The sequence below is a fragment of the Gorilla gorilla genome, chromosome 2 (assembly GCF_029281585.2).
Source record: "Gorilla gorilla gorilla isolate KB3781 chromosome 2, NHGRI_mGorGor1-v2.1_pri, whole genome shotgun sequence".
In the NCBI taxonomy this organism is placed as follows: Eukaryota; Metazoa; Chordata; class Mammalia; order Primates; family Hominidae; genus Gorilla; species Gorilla gorilla.
The window spans coordinates 104,860,528-104,875,625 of record NC_086017.1 but is presented as its reverse complement, the minus strand read 5'-3'; the positions used below and the strand labels follow the sequence as shown (position 1 = coordinate 104,875,625).

The window sequence follows — 15,098 nt, the reverse complement described above, 5'->3', positions numbered from 1 at the left end:
TTACACTCATTCATTAAAAAAAGAATTTTAAGACTAGTAAGAATCATAGTTTATTTCTGTTAGAGAAAGGCAATGTGTTATACTTGGAAAGAGGTCATATTAATTTTATCACATTTTTGGGACTCAGCATCTTTATATTTTCTGATTTTAAATAACTTTGCTTATGAATTTTGTCTGAATCTCTAATAATCTCCTTATAATGCCTAATTAATTATGCCCTTAGTTTGGGTAGGTTTTCAAATCTTATTAGTTATTTCTTTTTTAGATTACCGCTCATGTCCACTTATCTATAGGTGTCTTAGTATCATTTTATTTATATTTGAGATAACCATGTCAGATGTTAAAACACTTTCTCAATTTTTCTTATAACCATTTAAGTGTGAAGGTATTTTAAATTTTTTTTTGTGCATTGTAAATTGAGTTTATTGATTCCACTGCTTTCAGGCTTATACATTTTTTCCCCGAGTGAAGCCACTTCTGTTTCTCCCCTTACCTTTTCATAGTTTGATCTTTTATGTTTAACCTCTTAATCTATCTAGAATCAATATATGTGTATCATGAGAATGTTAATGGATTTTGCTCCCCATCCGCACCCCAAATAGCTACCAAAGAACAAACAATTCTACATTGAGTTTTAGGAATAAAAACTGTTAGCAGCAAACTTGAATTAAACCACTGCAGACAAAAGACATTGAGCTGACACAAATAACATAAATCACATTAGTTTGTTTTTTGTGCTTTTTTTAATGTTAGTGTTAAAGAACCAAGCAGCTTAATAAGGACGTACCTCTAGGCAGGAAAGAAATTTTTACATATCTAAGCAATTTTATTGTAAGGTCAGTTGATCTTAAGAAGTATTTCAGAGTAATTTATGGAATAACTCCTAAACTATGTTTTATTAATTTTCATATTTATATAAAATGTGTCAAAACCCTTCATGTTCATATAGAGGTTTATGTTGTCAAAAAGGTAAGGAGACGCTTTGTAGTAAAACAATATGACATCAAGAGAGCCCTGAGCTCCTTAAAATATATGGCAGAAAAACAACAGGAAAACACAACAGGAAACCTGTGATCAATGGTACAGAACACAGCATAGTTGTAGGCAATCTTAGGCTTAAACGTCAGGTGAGATCCTCATTTTACTAAAATTCAGGGCTCCAATGTGGTCTGTACAAACTCCAGCAGACAATCCACTGTGTCTAGGAAGTAAATATAATGACTTTTATTTTTATTAAGCTTTATGTGGTCTTTTAAAATTTCTTTTTTTAGGGAAGTGTATTTAAAATGTACATAGTGCAGTAGAACAAGTATGTTAACTGTTATGGGCTGAAATTTGTCCCCCCAAAATTCACGTTGATGCCTTAACCCCCAGTACCTCAGAATGTGACTATATTTGGAGATGGGCCTTTAAAAAGTTAAGTTATAAGAAGTCATAAAAAGAGGAAAATCGAACACACAGAGACAGTGGGGGTGGGTGGAGAAAAAAGGCCATGTGGGGACACAAGACAGTGTCTATCTATCAGGCAAGGAGGGGCCTCAGGAGAAAGCAAACCCACCAACTTGCTCTCAGACTACCAGGCCCCAGAACTGAGAAAATAAATTTCTGTTGTTTAAGCAACTTGTCTGTGATACTTTGTTACGGCCACCCTAGCAAACTAATACAATAACATAAACATCAATGTATATTAAAAATGTTTTCTGATAGAGGATATTATAATAAAAACTTGGAAACCACTGATCCACTTACCTAGGTTGTAAATGATTTCCTCATCCGCACACAGAAGGAACTTACAACTTAAGCCCTCAACAAGCAAATTAACTTTTTTCCTATTTTCCATTTAATTATAAGCTGATCTCTTTCATTAAAGGAAGTTCATTTCTGGCTTTCTTTTTTTCCCCCCTCAAAAAACAGGTATCTATTATTCTGTTTCTGTAAAGATAAAGGATTATTGCTATTTTGATAACCTATGCCATGCTTAATTGAAAATTTTAAAATATTTGAATTTGTTCTTTGGATCAGTTGGAATATATTTCCTGATAAATTAATAAACCATTATTAGCAGAATCTCAGTTGCAAAGCATATTCCACTTAGCAAAAAAATTTACTAAGTAAAGCCAAGGATGATAAAGTTTATAAGCTACAGCTTTATATGTATAAACAATTTAGCTTGTGAATAGCTTTTGCTACCTAGAAGCATTTGATTTCTTTAGTTGTATTCTGCAGGTGAACTGCTCCACGATGTTCACAGGTTTTACATATTAAGGGAATTGTAGTCTTAATCTGGCATTTATAAAAGCACTTAATTTTAAACTTGCAGAAAACATGGTACTTAAATAATTTATACAATATTATAAATTTGCCTCCCTCACTACAAAAGTAAGCCAAACTACATTTCTTTCTAGTGTTGTTTCTATGCATAGTTTTATATTTGAAGTCAGTTACATACAATATCATGTATACTACATAATATGCATTTTACACATAAAGGCACATGAGAGCATCTTTTAAATAAATAAAAACATATCTGTTGACCAACAGCTTTAACGCAAGACAGACATCAAATCCTCTAACATCATATGGTGAAATGCTATTTGTAGCTGCATTTAAAATCACAAATTCTTTCCCACATACATAAAAACTTGCAGAGAGAAAAAAGTTTTGTGTGTAAAGTATCAAAACAATGCATTATTTTAATCTACTGATTTAAACTGTTTTTCAATAATCATATTTTAAAATCTTTACCTATTTTATTACCCAAAGGAAATCATTTAAATCTACCAATTGAAAAGAGAAACAGAATATTGATATAAATTATTTTTATTGTGTGAAAATGTCAAAATTCAGAATTAAGAATAAAAGTATAACATATAATAAAATAGGCATTTAATTGTTAAAATACACCTGGATTTACAAAACATTTTTTAAAATGTTTTAAAATGCTTAAGGAATAAAAATTAATTTTTTGAGAGCTATATAAAATGTGAATTCTATATTATATTTAATTTCAAAATCATTTATTTTTATTAAATGAAGCCAGTAGCTACACTATGGTAAACACAGATAGAAAACACAAATTTTAAAAACACGTATACTCCCAAACGAGATAAATATTAAAAAGATAGCAAAAGTATGAGTTTAGTTTTAAAACTAAGCAAATGTTACAAAAAGCTACGCAATTTTCCCTCTAAAATCCTTTTCAAAGTTTACATTTTCTTTTCGTATTGCTTTTCATCAAATTTCAGCCACCTCTCAAATTTAGGTTGTTACGAATTTTAGATCTGAAATCAAATGCTTTTACCTCACTCAGTGTGGTTGCTAAGTCCCATGTACAAACTCCAAGAATATATACAGTGCTGACTAGAGTACAGGCGACCTGATTATTAAAGTTCAGTGAGTTAAAAAATGTGAATAAAATCTGATGTTCTGAAGTACAATTTTTAAAGTAAATAATTATATTAAATGACATAAAATGTACTTAATGTTATCAGATACTAGTACATGTCTGTTGTGTCAGTACAAGTTACCAAAAGCACCAATCTTAACAAGGTGGTATAAAAATCATTGTTTATACTATTTTCATTGGATATAAAGGTTTGTTTTCAATTAAATGTAACATTATGAATCTATTATTAAAAATATACATCTAGAAGTTAGTCTAAATGCCAAATACAGAATCTTATGGATGCCATTCTTAAGTGCAAGAGAAGTGCTATCATTTTAAATTAAGAAATTATTTTAGAATTATTTATTTATAAAAGTAATTTTGGGCCAACATTTTTATTCTCATTACTTTAGTACACAAGCTGTTTCCCAGTTGTAAAACAGAAGTCTCTGGACCTGCAGTAGGTTTTCCAGTTTTTCTGCCTTTAATTTCATAGTTTAATTTCAAGGCATGAAAGAATTAGAATCACCTAAAAGAGTCTCTGCAGCATCTGATGGAACAAGGGAGTATAGGGAGCACCTTGATCTCTGAAAGTGTCTAACCCTTAAAATAGGACTTTACTGAGACTTTTAATAGTATCTCACAGAATGTATTTTGATTAATTTAAAAAACATTTAGGTACAAAAGGTATTTCCAGTCTCATTGAGTACTGTTTTCAAATCATATAACTGTTAGAATAAAGATCTGAGAATCTACTACTTCGAAAATATATTATTTTTAAATTAGGTCAAATTATGACGTACACTTAAAGAACAATGCTATTACAAAACATACCTCAAGCCATATAAATATATCCTGTTTGTATAGTTCATGTCTGAAAGTAAATCAACTCTATTTTCCAGATATAATTTAAACAAATCATCTATAAAAAAGGTGTATAATCAATATCATAGTAATTAAAATTTTTAAAGATTTAAAAAAATATAAAAATAGTTTTAAAATTTTGGTTATAAATTCCTAGAAGTCCCCCTTCTATGTGCATATATCTTACAAAAAATATTTAATATCTAGAAATATAGGCTATTGAACAAATAGTAAAGAAAGTGCTGAGTCCATTGGCTCTTTTTGTAAAGTTTTCCTTCAGAAGTATGCTCATGAGTGGGGATGTATAAACCAGAGTCAACAGTAAATCTTGCTAATTTGGTCCAAATGCTGATTTCATGTACTGGTCATTGTGCTTCTTTTATTTTTTTAACCATGAAAAACACAAATAAGTAATTATCAAGTCAGGTCCTTGAGTATTAATCTTCTCACTAAAATTATTATGGTTATCTTGCCCCAGTCATCAATTTACAAGATGTTTCTTCTTCTGAGAAAGAAGAATGTCCCAGTTCACCTTGCTGATATTAAGAGAACTCCTCCATACGTCTTGTTTATAAGATCACATCATGAGCATCACTGTTAGGTCGCTGTGGCACAGCCAGGGGAGGCAGTGGCTTCCCATAGAAATCTAAGAAAAGAAAGAAAACCAAATGCACAAAACAGTTATGGTACATCAAGATTTTTGACACAGTTCATTATTTTTTAGACTTTAGACATTTTAGACATTTCCAAAGAGATAAACTTACAGAATCTTGACATGTCTCTCTAAAAGATTTCCTTCTCTCTCGTGCATTTTAAATCTTAAGAGATGGCACCAACATTCCATCCTGTTGAGCCAAATTATACTCTATTCCTTTTGCCTTCAATCCACACATGCATTAATCATATATTACTTATTATAATGGTTAAAATATTCCTTCCTTATGTTATACTCTCCAATCCAATTTCCATTCCTTACTTCTTACTTTGACTACTGCAATAGGCCCCAAATTTGGATTCTTACCCCAAATATAGCCACTATCAAGTTTGTACTTTACATTGCAACAAAAAATGTTTTTCTAAGCACCAAATATAATAGCATTTTCCGTTTTAAAAATAAAAGGATTTCTTTAAAAGTTATAGCAAAGTTAAGACATCTTACCACATATATGAAGCCTTCACAATCTGGCCCTAAGCCATAACTCCACTTTCAACACTCTCTGTAATTTTATATTTTCTCTTTCTTACCCACTCAATGCACATAAACCTAATCTCCTGTCACTGGCAACTTCATGTTATTCTCCAACTAAACAATATTCTTTCCTACCTCTCTATCTTGAAATAGTCTGTTTCTTCTGCTTACTGACTCTTCTCATTCTTTGAAGACCTCGTTCTAATGCCACTTTCCCTAACTGCCCATGTACACAGTACTCCAACTGTACACCATAGAACTCATTGTCATATATTCTACAGTAAGCTGAAGAATTGTCCTCTCTATATAGTAGAATCCTCACAAAGGCAGAATGTACATCTTATTCATCTTGTTATTACCAATGTTTTAACAAACAAAATACTTGCATGTTAAATGAGTTCAACAGAAAAAATATGTCATATGAAAAATTGGTATTTTTTCTTCATATGTATGTGTGTACATATGAATATACACAGTAACATTAGTTTTCTAACAACATAGTGAATATTTATATTGACAACGTATTCTAATGTACACAAGTTCACTAAGAGTTGTGTAATAAAGAAATAAATTTAATGTAGTCAATATAAACATCATGATGTCAAGTCAGTAAACTAAACAGAGAGATGAGATTTCACTGAAAATACTACTTCAGTAATTCTGATGGAGTCTAAGGACAAACTTTTCTGTCTTTAAAAAAAAAAAATCATGAATTTTCACTAACGATTATCAAGAAATATTTCAATACTGACCTAAATAGAATTCTGGGGGAAAAAAGCAAATAGCACATTTATATTTAAGTACCTTTTAAATAAAAATATTTAAACTGGTTTGATATAATTTCAAATTATATGGTAATGCTTTTCTAAAGATTAAACTTCTGAGTTTTTTCCTAGTAAGTGAAACCAAGTTCTAGACTAGGTAAACACAGAGCTGTCAAAAAAGGAATTGGATGTTCTTAACAAACAAGTTTATTGAACTACATTTATCTATAATTCTTTTGCATTCTAGAAATATTTTACTGAAGGGACCTAGACTGATGGTCTGTAATCAGAACTTCTCCCTGTTTTATAAGGCAGTTCTCTACTTCTCCTAAATATCCTTCCTCTAGTTTTTGCATCCTAGAATTCTAATGCCATAAACTATCTAGACTATAGTGTATGTTATATTCAAAGAAAACTGTTCTCTTAATTCAATAAAAATGTTAGTAACTTTCTACTTAGTCGAACTTTATTAGGTTTACTGATTCGATCTCTGATTTTATAAACTGTGTTGATCTTCACTTTAATATTCAGCAGCTGGTTGTCTTATTAGAAGTAGAGAGAAAAAATTATGTGCCATTATCATTGAGTATATTGAGCATATACAGGAAACTACAGCTTTTAACACTTAAGTTATAAATTCTAATGTCTCATAGTTAAATTATTTTAAAACCTTTCCTTTTTATAACTCCTTGTATAAATATATCATGGATAATAAACACAAGCTATGATTCTTTTTACCTCTGTATTCTAAGGTAAACACCAAATTAAATGATATAGATGTAAAGCATACTTAAGAATAAAAAATTAAATAAAATGAAAAAAAGACATATAATAAAAAAGGATGGCTGTGGATTTGACAAGCTTCTAAAACTAAAACATAAGTTTGTTGAAGTTATAAGGCTAAAGAAAAGTGAATGTGACATGTACAGATGATATCTGAAAACCAATTCTTTTGCATTACCATTATGATGTGTTTCACCAAGAGGCTCAAGTTTTGGAAGTCTAGTGACTTTAGGGGTTCCCCAGCCAACTAAAGAAAAAGAAAAACATTTAAAAAACACTGTTAAACAAGGTTTCTTTAGGTCTGTTGAGAGGATCCCTCCCTGGAAAGGAAGCATATGTAACATTCAATGTCAATTCAAATATATTGAATGACAGTATGGAAAGCCAGAAACCCATTTTAAATGGCTTCTATATTTTAAAATGTAATTATAGGCTGCTAACATCTGCTTTAACTTTTCAATAGCTTTTAATAAAAACTATAAGCACCTTCACCACTATCAAAAACAAACTCATGCTATCATTCTAACTCTAGGCAGAAACTAAATATTTTCTTAATAAATGGAATACTGGAAATGAGTCTATAAGAGATTCTTAAAATGTTACCAAATAATTTCTAAAGCCTTGTAGCAGGGCTATAAGGGCACTATACACATATTTATCTAGTCATTACATATTTACTGACCACCTATAGTAGGTGAGGTGCTAAGCTTAGTGCTGAAAAGTTACTCAAAATTATTGTGCAAGTTAAGTCCCAGTGTTTTATATGCATTACTCCATTTAATCCTCGTAACAACTTAGGACATGGGTATGTATATTGAAAATGTATTAGAAAAAATTAATACATCTTGGTTTCAAACATTAAGTTTCAGGATGAAAGGTCCAATTTTTTTTTTTTTTTTTTTCCCCCGAGATGGAGTCTCACCCTGTCACCCAGGCTGGAGTGCAATGGAGTGATCTTGGCTCACTGCAACTTCTCCGTCCCAGGTTCAAGCGATTCTCCTGCCCCAGCCTCCTGAGTAGCTGGGATTACAGGCATGTGCTACTATGCCCAGCTAATTTGTGTGTGTGTGTGTGTGTCTTTAGTAGAGATGGGGTTTCACCATGTTGGCCAGGTTGATCTCGAACTCTTGACCTGGTTATCTGCCCGCCTCGGCCTCACAAAGTGCTGGGATTACAGGTGTCAGCCACCATGCCGAGCCAGTTCAATGTTTTAAAAACTCATGTTAGCCATCCATCGTGAAACTTAAATTAACATGTGGGTACTGATATTTCAAATAGAACTTGAACATATTCTAGGAAATACTGGGTAAAATTTTCTTAACAGTTTTTACTTATTTTTTTCTTTATAAAACATTTTTTATTCAAAAAAGCAATGGACATTTGTGTTAGCAAATTTTGTCCAAATCAGAGTAAAAGATTCTTCTTTACAAGTATACAAGATAATGAATATACAGAATAAAAATGACAAGATTCCTTTTTTCTTTTTTTTTTTTCTGTTGTTTAAAGCAATATTTCTAAATTCAGTATCAGTATCAATTTACTCACCAGGAGGAGGGGGTGGGGGTGGCGTTGGACTCTCAGGAGCGCAGTCATCTATATTAAGTGGTTCTACCCGGTGGTTCCTTTTCATTCTTAGTTTCTTAGTTTTCTTTTTACCATTAGCTACAAGAATATAAACATGAAGCTTCATGTCTTTATGAAAAAGTGCACTTTTATAATAGAAAACAAAGAATACAACAAGAATATTGATATTATTAACAAAAAACATCTTGACTATTTAACTTTGGAAATTGTTACAATAACCAAATGTGTACTTGCATTTACTAAGAATATATTTTTTAAGTGATGGCTTATTGAATGAATGAATGACCAATGAATATGATAAAAAGAGCCAAAATTCTATTTTAATTTCTGAGAGGTTTTTCAGAATACAAAAAAATGTCATATGACACAAATATAATTGTCTAATTGCAAGAGTTTCCATGAACTTCATAATCTGGGAAAAGAAGCTATTCATTATTGTGTCACTCAGTATATTTGATTTTTCTCAGTGGGATCTGTAGAATGATTCCAGGTATAAATAGTCCAAATATAATCCTTTGAAATGTGACATAAAAGGCCCTAAACAAATCTAAACATGTTACTTATTTAAAATAACCCCTACAAGGCTATGCATGGCAGCTCACACCTGTAATCCCAGCACTCTGGGAGGCTGAAGTAGGAGGAATGCATGAGCCCAGGAGTTAAGAGAATGGTCTGGGCAACATAAGGAGACCTCATCTCTATGGGGGGGGAAAAAAAAAAACCCAGCATGGCTTTGTTTTCATGTGCCTGTAGTCCCAACTATTCAGGAGGCTGAGGCAGAAGGATCACTTGAGCCCTGGAGTTCAAGGATGCAGTGAGCGTGATTGTGACACTGCCATCCAGCTTTGGTGACAGAGTGAGAATCTATCTCAAAAAAAAAAAAATCAAATAAATAAGTAAATAAACAAATAAAATAACTCCTAAAGAAGGTAGGCCCAATACAATACAAACACGTAACCAAAATCGCATTAGAACTAGCAGAATTGAATGTGTTCTTTCTCTTAAAAATTATTTACATATTTTAACTTAAACACATATAAACACTTTAAGGAAATCTATGTTAATGTATAAATTTTAGTAAGGTAAATTAGGATGACATACTAGTTAACTAAATTTAGAACATCAATGTTACTGCAATTTTTTTTCCTCACTCTCTGCCCAGGCTGGAGTGCAGTGGTGCGATCTTGGCTCACTGCAATCTCCACCTCCCAGGTTCAAGTGATTCTTGTGCCTCAGGCTCCAGAGTAGCTGGGATTGCAGGCATGTGTCACTACATGCTGCTAATTTTTGTATTTTTTTGTAGAGATGGGCTTTTGCCATGTTGCACAGACTGGTTTCGAACTCCTGACCAAGTGATCTGCACTCCTTGGCTTCCCAAAGTGCTGGGATTACAGATGTGAGCCACCCTGCCCAGCCAATGTAACTGTAATATTTCAAAATTGCCGTGTGTGTGTGTGTGTGTGTGTGTGTGTGTGTATGCAATGTACTTTCTAAATGGGAATTATCTGTAACATAAAATATATACAATATCTGTGAAGCCTAAAAAGCAATAAAAAATACAATCACACTTAGAAACAAATTATTATTCTAAATAAATTAGTGTTGTTTGAAACATTTCACTTCATATAAAAACAAATAGGTCTTTGTACAATTAAAGTGGTAAGCCTAACAACTGGAAGAAGAGATCCACAAGATGTGGAAGAATACAACCACCAAATGGTACTTTAGGGTAGGCATTAGTTCAGGGTCACGGAAAAGCACAGGATGTGGATCAGATGATCTGGACTGGGGTCTCAGCTTACACAGACAGATATATGATCTTAAGTTACTCAACCTCTTCAAGTCCCTGGTTTCTTCATTTATATAATGGAATACTATACCCTGGGATTGCTATGTTAAATAACAAAATATTATGTTGAATAATATAGTGCATACAAAGGCATCTTTTAAAGTATAAAATATGTTATTATTATAGTTACATGATTTACTACCTGAGATCTCCCTGTGCTATATTTTCAAATCATTTGCCAAAATCATTTTGTTCTTTAACAAGCAGTAGAGAACTATTTAAAAACTTAGCGACCACTGTAATAGGTCTACTTCCTTTTTAACTCTGCTGACAGTTACATGGGTAATATATGACTGCCCTAACTTCCCAACTGACAAAAAGTATAACTTTCAAATTAATATTTTCATCCAGCAAAATATCCATGTTAGCTAATCTGTATCTCAGGAATTGAAATCTTATTTTCATAAGCCCTGTGATACTATAAACATTTCTTATAAATAACAAAGCCATATTCATAACTAAAAATGTCAAGGAAGCAACAATTATAGGGCATCTCTCATGTGGCTGACACTACTAGGAGTAGAGTTATTTTCTAAGTAACCCTAAAAATCTTGTGAATAAAGACAATATTTATTTGCATTTTAGAGATGAAGAAACTAAGACTAAAGAATGTTACATAACTTAATGTATATCTAGTAGATAAGAGAGTCAAGATTCTATCCCAAGTTGTGTGATTCCAAATGCAGGCTATATCCCTACGATACCCAAAATCATGAACGTTCTGTTATATAACATAGCCAGTTAGAAAAAGAAAAGCAATTATAAGTTGAAGATTTTTTATGATATTAAAATAAGAGAAAAATGGCTATTTGACAAGACATTTTAAAAATGTTGTACCAATAATGTTTGCAACCTACAGCAATAGCCAGTCAATAAAGGAAATGATGCTGATGTAGCATTTATGAGCCTTAAAAAACAAACAACCTTAAGATGTTAAATTTATTCCAAGGATTCTTTTTTTTTTTTTGTACATGAATGTTCATATCAGGTTTATTTGTAATAGCCAAAACGGTATACACCTGAATGCCCATCAACAAGTGACTAGATAAGCAAAGTACGGTACATGGATATGATGGAATACCTCAGAGCAATAAAAAAGAATGGACTATTGATACATGCTATAACATGGATGATTCTCAAAGGAATGACGTTGAGTTCAGAAAGCAAGACAAAAAAGTACATTCTATATGATTCCATTAATATAAATGAATATATTATATTCAAGGAATAGTATATAAATTAATATAAAGGAATATTTTATATTCAAGGAATATAAATGAATATAAATGATATAAAGCAGATCAGTGATTGCCAGGAGATGAGGTGGAGAAGTAGAGAGGGGAGGAAAGAAGGGATTACTAAAGGACATGAAGACACTTTTGGGGATAATGTTTATGTTCACTATTTTGATTGGGCTGATGGTTTTACATATGTATACATATATCAAAATGTATCAATCTTTATACTATAAATATGTGCAGTTTGTTGTAAGTCAATTATACCTCAATGAAACTCATTAAAATTACCATATTTTGGGGATCTATTTCTAGAATCTCTATTGTGTTTTATTGATCTCTGTGTCTATCCTCTAGTCAATACTATACTGTTATGATCACTGTGGTTTTATTTTATAGTATGTCTTTTTTTTTTTTTTGTGACGGAGTCTTGCTCTGTTACCCAGGCTGGAGTGCAGTGGCACCATCTCGACTCACTGCAAGCTCTGCCTCCCAGGTTCACGCCATTTTCCTGCCTCAGCCTCCCGAGTAGCTGGGACCACAGGCGCCCGCCACCACGCCTGGCTAATTTTTTGGATTTTTAGTAGAGACGGGGTCTCTACTGTGGTCTCGATCTCCTGACCTCGTGATCCTCCCGCCTCAGCCTCCCAAACTGTCGGGATTACAGGCATGAGCCACTGTGCCCAGCCACTATTTTATAGTATGTCTTAAATTGGGTAGTATGAGTCTTTAACCTTGTTCTTTCTTCAAAATTGTTTTGGGTATTCCAGTTCCTTTACTTTTACATATATTTTATAATGAACTTGCCTATATCTACAAAGACTCATGCTGGGATTTGTTTGGAATTGCCTTAAATCTACAGATCAGCTGGGGGCTCTGGCATTTTAACTCTTTTTTTTTTTTTTTTTTTTTTTTTTAGTATTTATTGATCATTCTTGGGTGTTTCTCGGAGAGGGGGATGTGGCACGGTCATAGGATAATAGTGGAGAGAAGGTCAGCAGATAAACACGTAAACAAAGGTCTCTGGTTTTCCTAGGCAGAGGTCCCTGCGGCCTTCCGCAGTGTGTGTGTCCCTGGGTACTTCAGACTAGGGAGTGGTGACGACTCTTAATGAGCATGCTGCCTTCAAGCATCTGTTTAACAAAGCACATCTTGCACTGCCCTTAATCCATTTAACCCTGAGTTGACACAGCACATGTTTCAGAGAGCACAGGGTTGGGGGTAAGGTTATAGATTAACAGCATCCCAAGGCAGAAGAATTTTTCTTAGTACAGAACAAAATGGAGTCTTCTATGTCTACTTCTTTCTACACAGACACAGTAACCATCTGATCTCTCTTTCTTTTCCCCACATTTCCCCCTTTTCTTTTCGACAAAACCGCCATCGTCATCATGGCCCATTCTCAATGGTCGCTGTCTCTTCGGAGCTGTTGGGTACACCTCCAAGATGGGGCGGCGGGCAGAGGCGCTCCTCACCTCCCTGACGATGGGCGGGCAGGCAGAGACGCTCCTCACTTCCCAGACGGGGCGGCCGGGCAGAGGCGCTCCCCACTTCCCAGACGGGGCGGCCGGGCAGAGGCGCTCCCCACTTCCCAGACGGGGCGGCCGGGCAGAGGCGCTCCCCACTTCCCAGACGGGGCGGCCGGGCAGAGGCGCTCCCCACTTCCCAGACGGGGCGGCCGGGCAGAGGCGCTCCCCACTTCCCAGACGGGGCGGCCGGGCAGAGGCGCTCCTCACTTCCCAGACGGCGCGGCCGGGCAGAGGCGCTCCTCACTTCCCATTCGGGGCGGCCGGGCAGAGGCGCTCCTCACTTCCCATTCGGGGCGGCCGGGCAGAGGCGCTCCTCACTTCCCAGAAGGGGCGGCCGGGCAGAGGCGCTCCCCACTTCCCAGATGGGACGGCCGAGCAGAGGCGCTCCTCACTTCCCATTCAGGGCAGCCGGGCAAAGGCGCTCCCCGCTTCCTAGATGGGGTGGCGGCTGGGCAGAGACGCTCCTCACATCCCAGACGGGGTGGCAGCTGGGCAGAGGCGCTCCTCACCTCCCAGACGGGGCGGCCGGGCAGAGGTGCTCCTCACTTCCCAGACGGGGTGGCCGGGCAGGGGCGCTCCTCACATCCCAGATGATGGGCGGCCAGGCAGAGACGCTCCTCACTTCCTAGACAGGGTGGCAGCCAGGCAGAGGTGCTCCACACTTCCCAGACGGGGCAGCCAGGCAGAGGGGCTCCTCACATCCCAGACGATGGGCGGCCAGGCAGAGACGCTGCTCACTTCCTAGACGGGGTGGCAGGCAGGCAGAGGCTGTAATCTTAGCACTTTGGGAGGCCAAGGCAGGCAGCTGGGAGGTGGAGGTTGTAGTGAGCCAAGATCACGCCACTGCACTCCAGCCTGGGCAACATTGAGCATTGAGTGAGCGACACTCCGTCTGCAATCCCAGCACCTCGGGAGGCCGAGGTGGGCGGATCACCCGAGGCCAGGAGCTGGAGACCAGACCAGTCAACATGGCGAAACCCCATCTCCACCAAAAATACAAAAACCAGTCAGGAGTGGCGGCGCGTGCCTGGAATCCCAGGCACTCGGCAGGCTGAGGCAGGAAAATCACGGGAGCCCGAGGCAGGGAGGTTGCAGCGAGCCGAGATCATGGCAGTACACTCCAGGCTCGGCAAGAGAGACTGTAGAAAGAAAGAAAGAAAGGGGAGGGGGTGGGGGAGGGGGAGGGGGAGGGGGGAGGGAGGGGGAGGTCTATTCCAAGGATTCTTGAGAGCTATGCTGTATCCCAAATTTATGAAAATAAAAATGGAATTTTCTGCTGAAATCCTTATAAGTTACAAAGGACCACATTTTAAGTCATGGAAAAACAGGTTAGGAACAAACTGACTGAATAATAAAAGACCTTGAGAAAATCATGGTAAATATGGCATTTGAAGACAGAAAAATATTGAAGTACTCGTTTGTAAAAACAAACATAAAAAATGAGATGAAGTATAAGTTTTATTTATATATACATAAGATAATTACTTTAAATAACTAGATTTATTACCTGATTCCAATGATGGCCGGTCTGTCTCATCTTCGTTCTCTAACTGCTGTGTTAATGCCTCCTTATAATTTTCTACTAGTCCAAATTCATTATTTTTTTGGCCATTGTGATTAACCTGGCCTTGTGTCTCTATTTGCTCATGCTCCATTTTATGTTTCAGGTGGCAGCCATCACTGTCTTTCTTCATTTTTTGCTTTTTTTTCTCTCTTTCAAGTTTTCCTTCATTCTAACAAAAAATAAAATACATTATCTTTACTATGATGGTTTTATCTAAGATAGTTTTAAGGGAGAAGAAATCAAATACCTTAACACGATTCTGTAACTTCAAGGAAACTGTGAGACTTCTATTTTAAAAATGATTTCATGAATACATCATTAAAAGATGCTAAATGTCAAACATTCAGTAAAA

General features: G+C 35.7%; 1 protein-coding gene across 6 annotated transcripts in view; it reads right to left on the bottom strand.

The window, feature by feature from the left end:
* Positions 1-2,804: 2,804 nt before the first annotated feature.
* The window catches only part of ARL13B (ARF like GTPase 13B), a 75,675-nt gene continuing 63,381 nt past the window's right edge, over positions 2,805-15,098 (bottom strand). For all 6 annotated transcript variants that reach the window (XM_055383690.2, XM_004035938.4, XM_019024493.4 and 3 more), the window contains 4 exons: positions 14,690-14,915; positions 8,531-8,647; positions 7,164-7,232; positions 2,805-4,895 (listed from right to left, as the gene is read on the bottom strand). In XM_055383690.2, the coding sequence (XP_055239665.2) occupies positions 4,819-4,895; positions 7,164-7,232; positions 8,531-8,647; positions 14,690-14,915 (489 nt within the window). In that variant the 3' untranslated portion in view covers positions 2,805-4,818. The remainder of the gene's footprint in view (positions 4,896-7,163; positions 7,233-8,530; positions 8,648-14,689; positions 14,916-15,098) is intronic.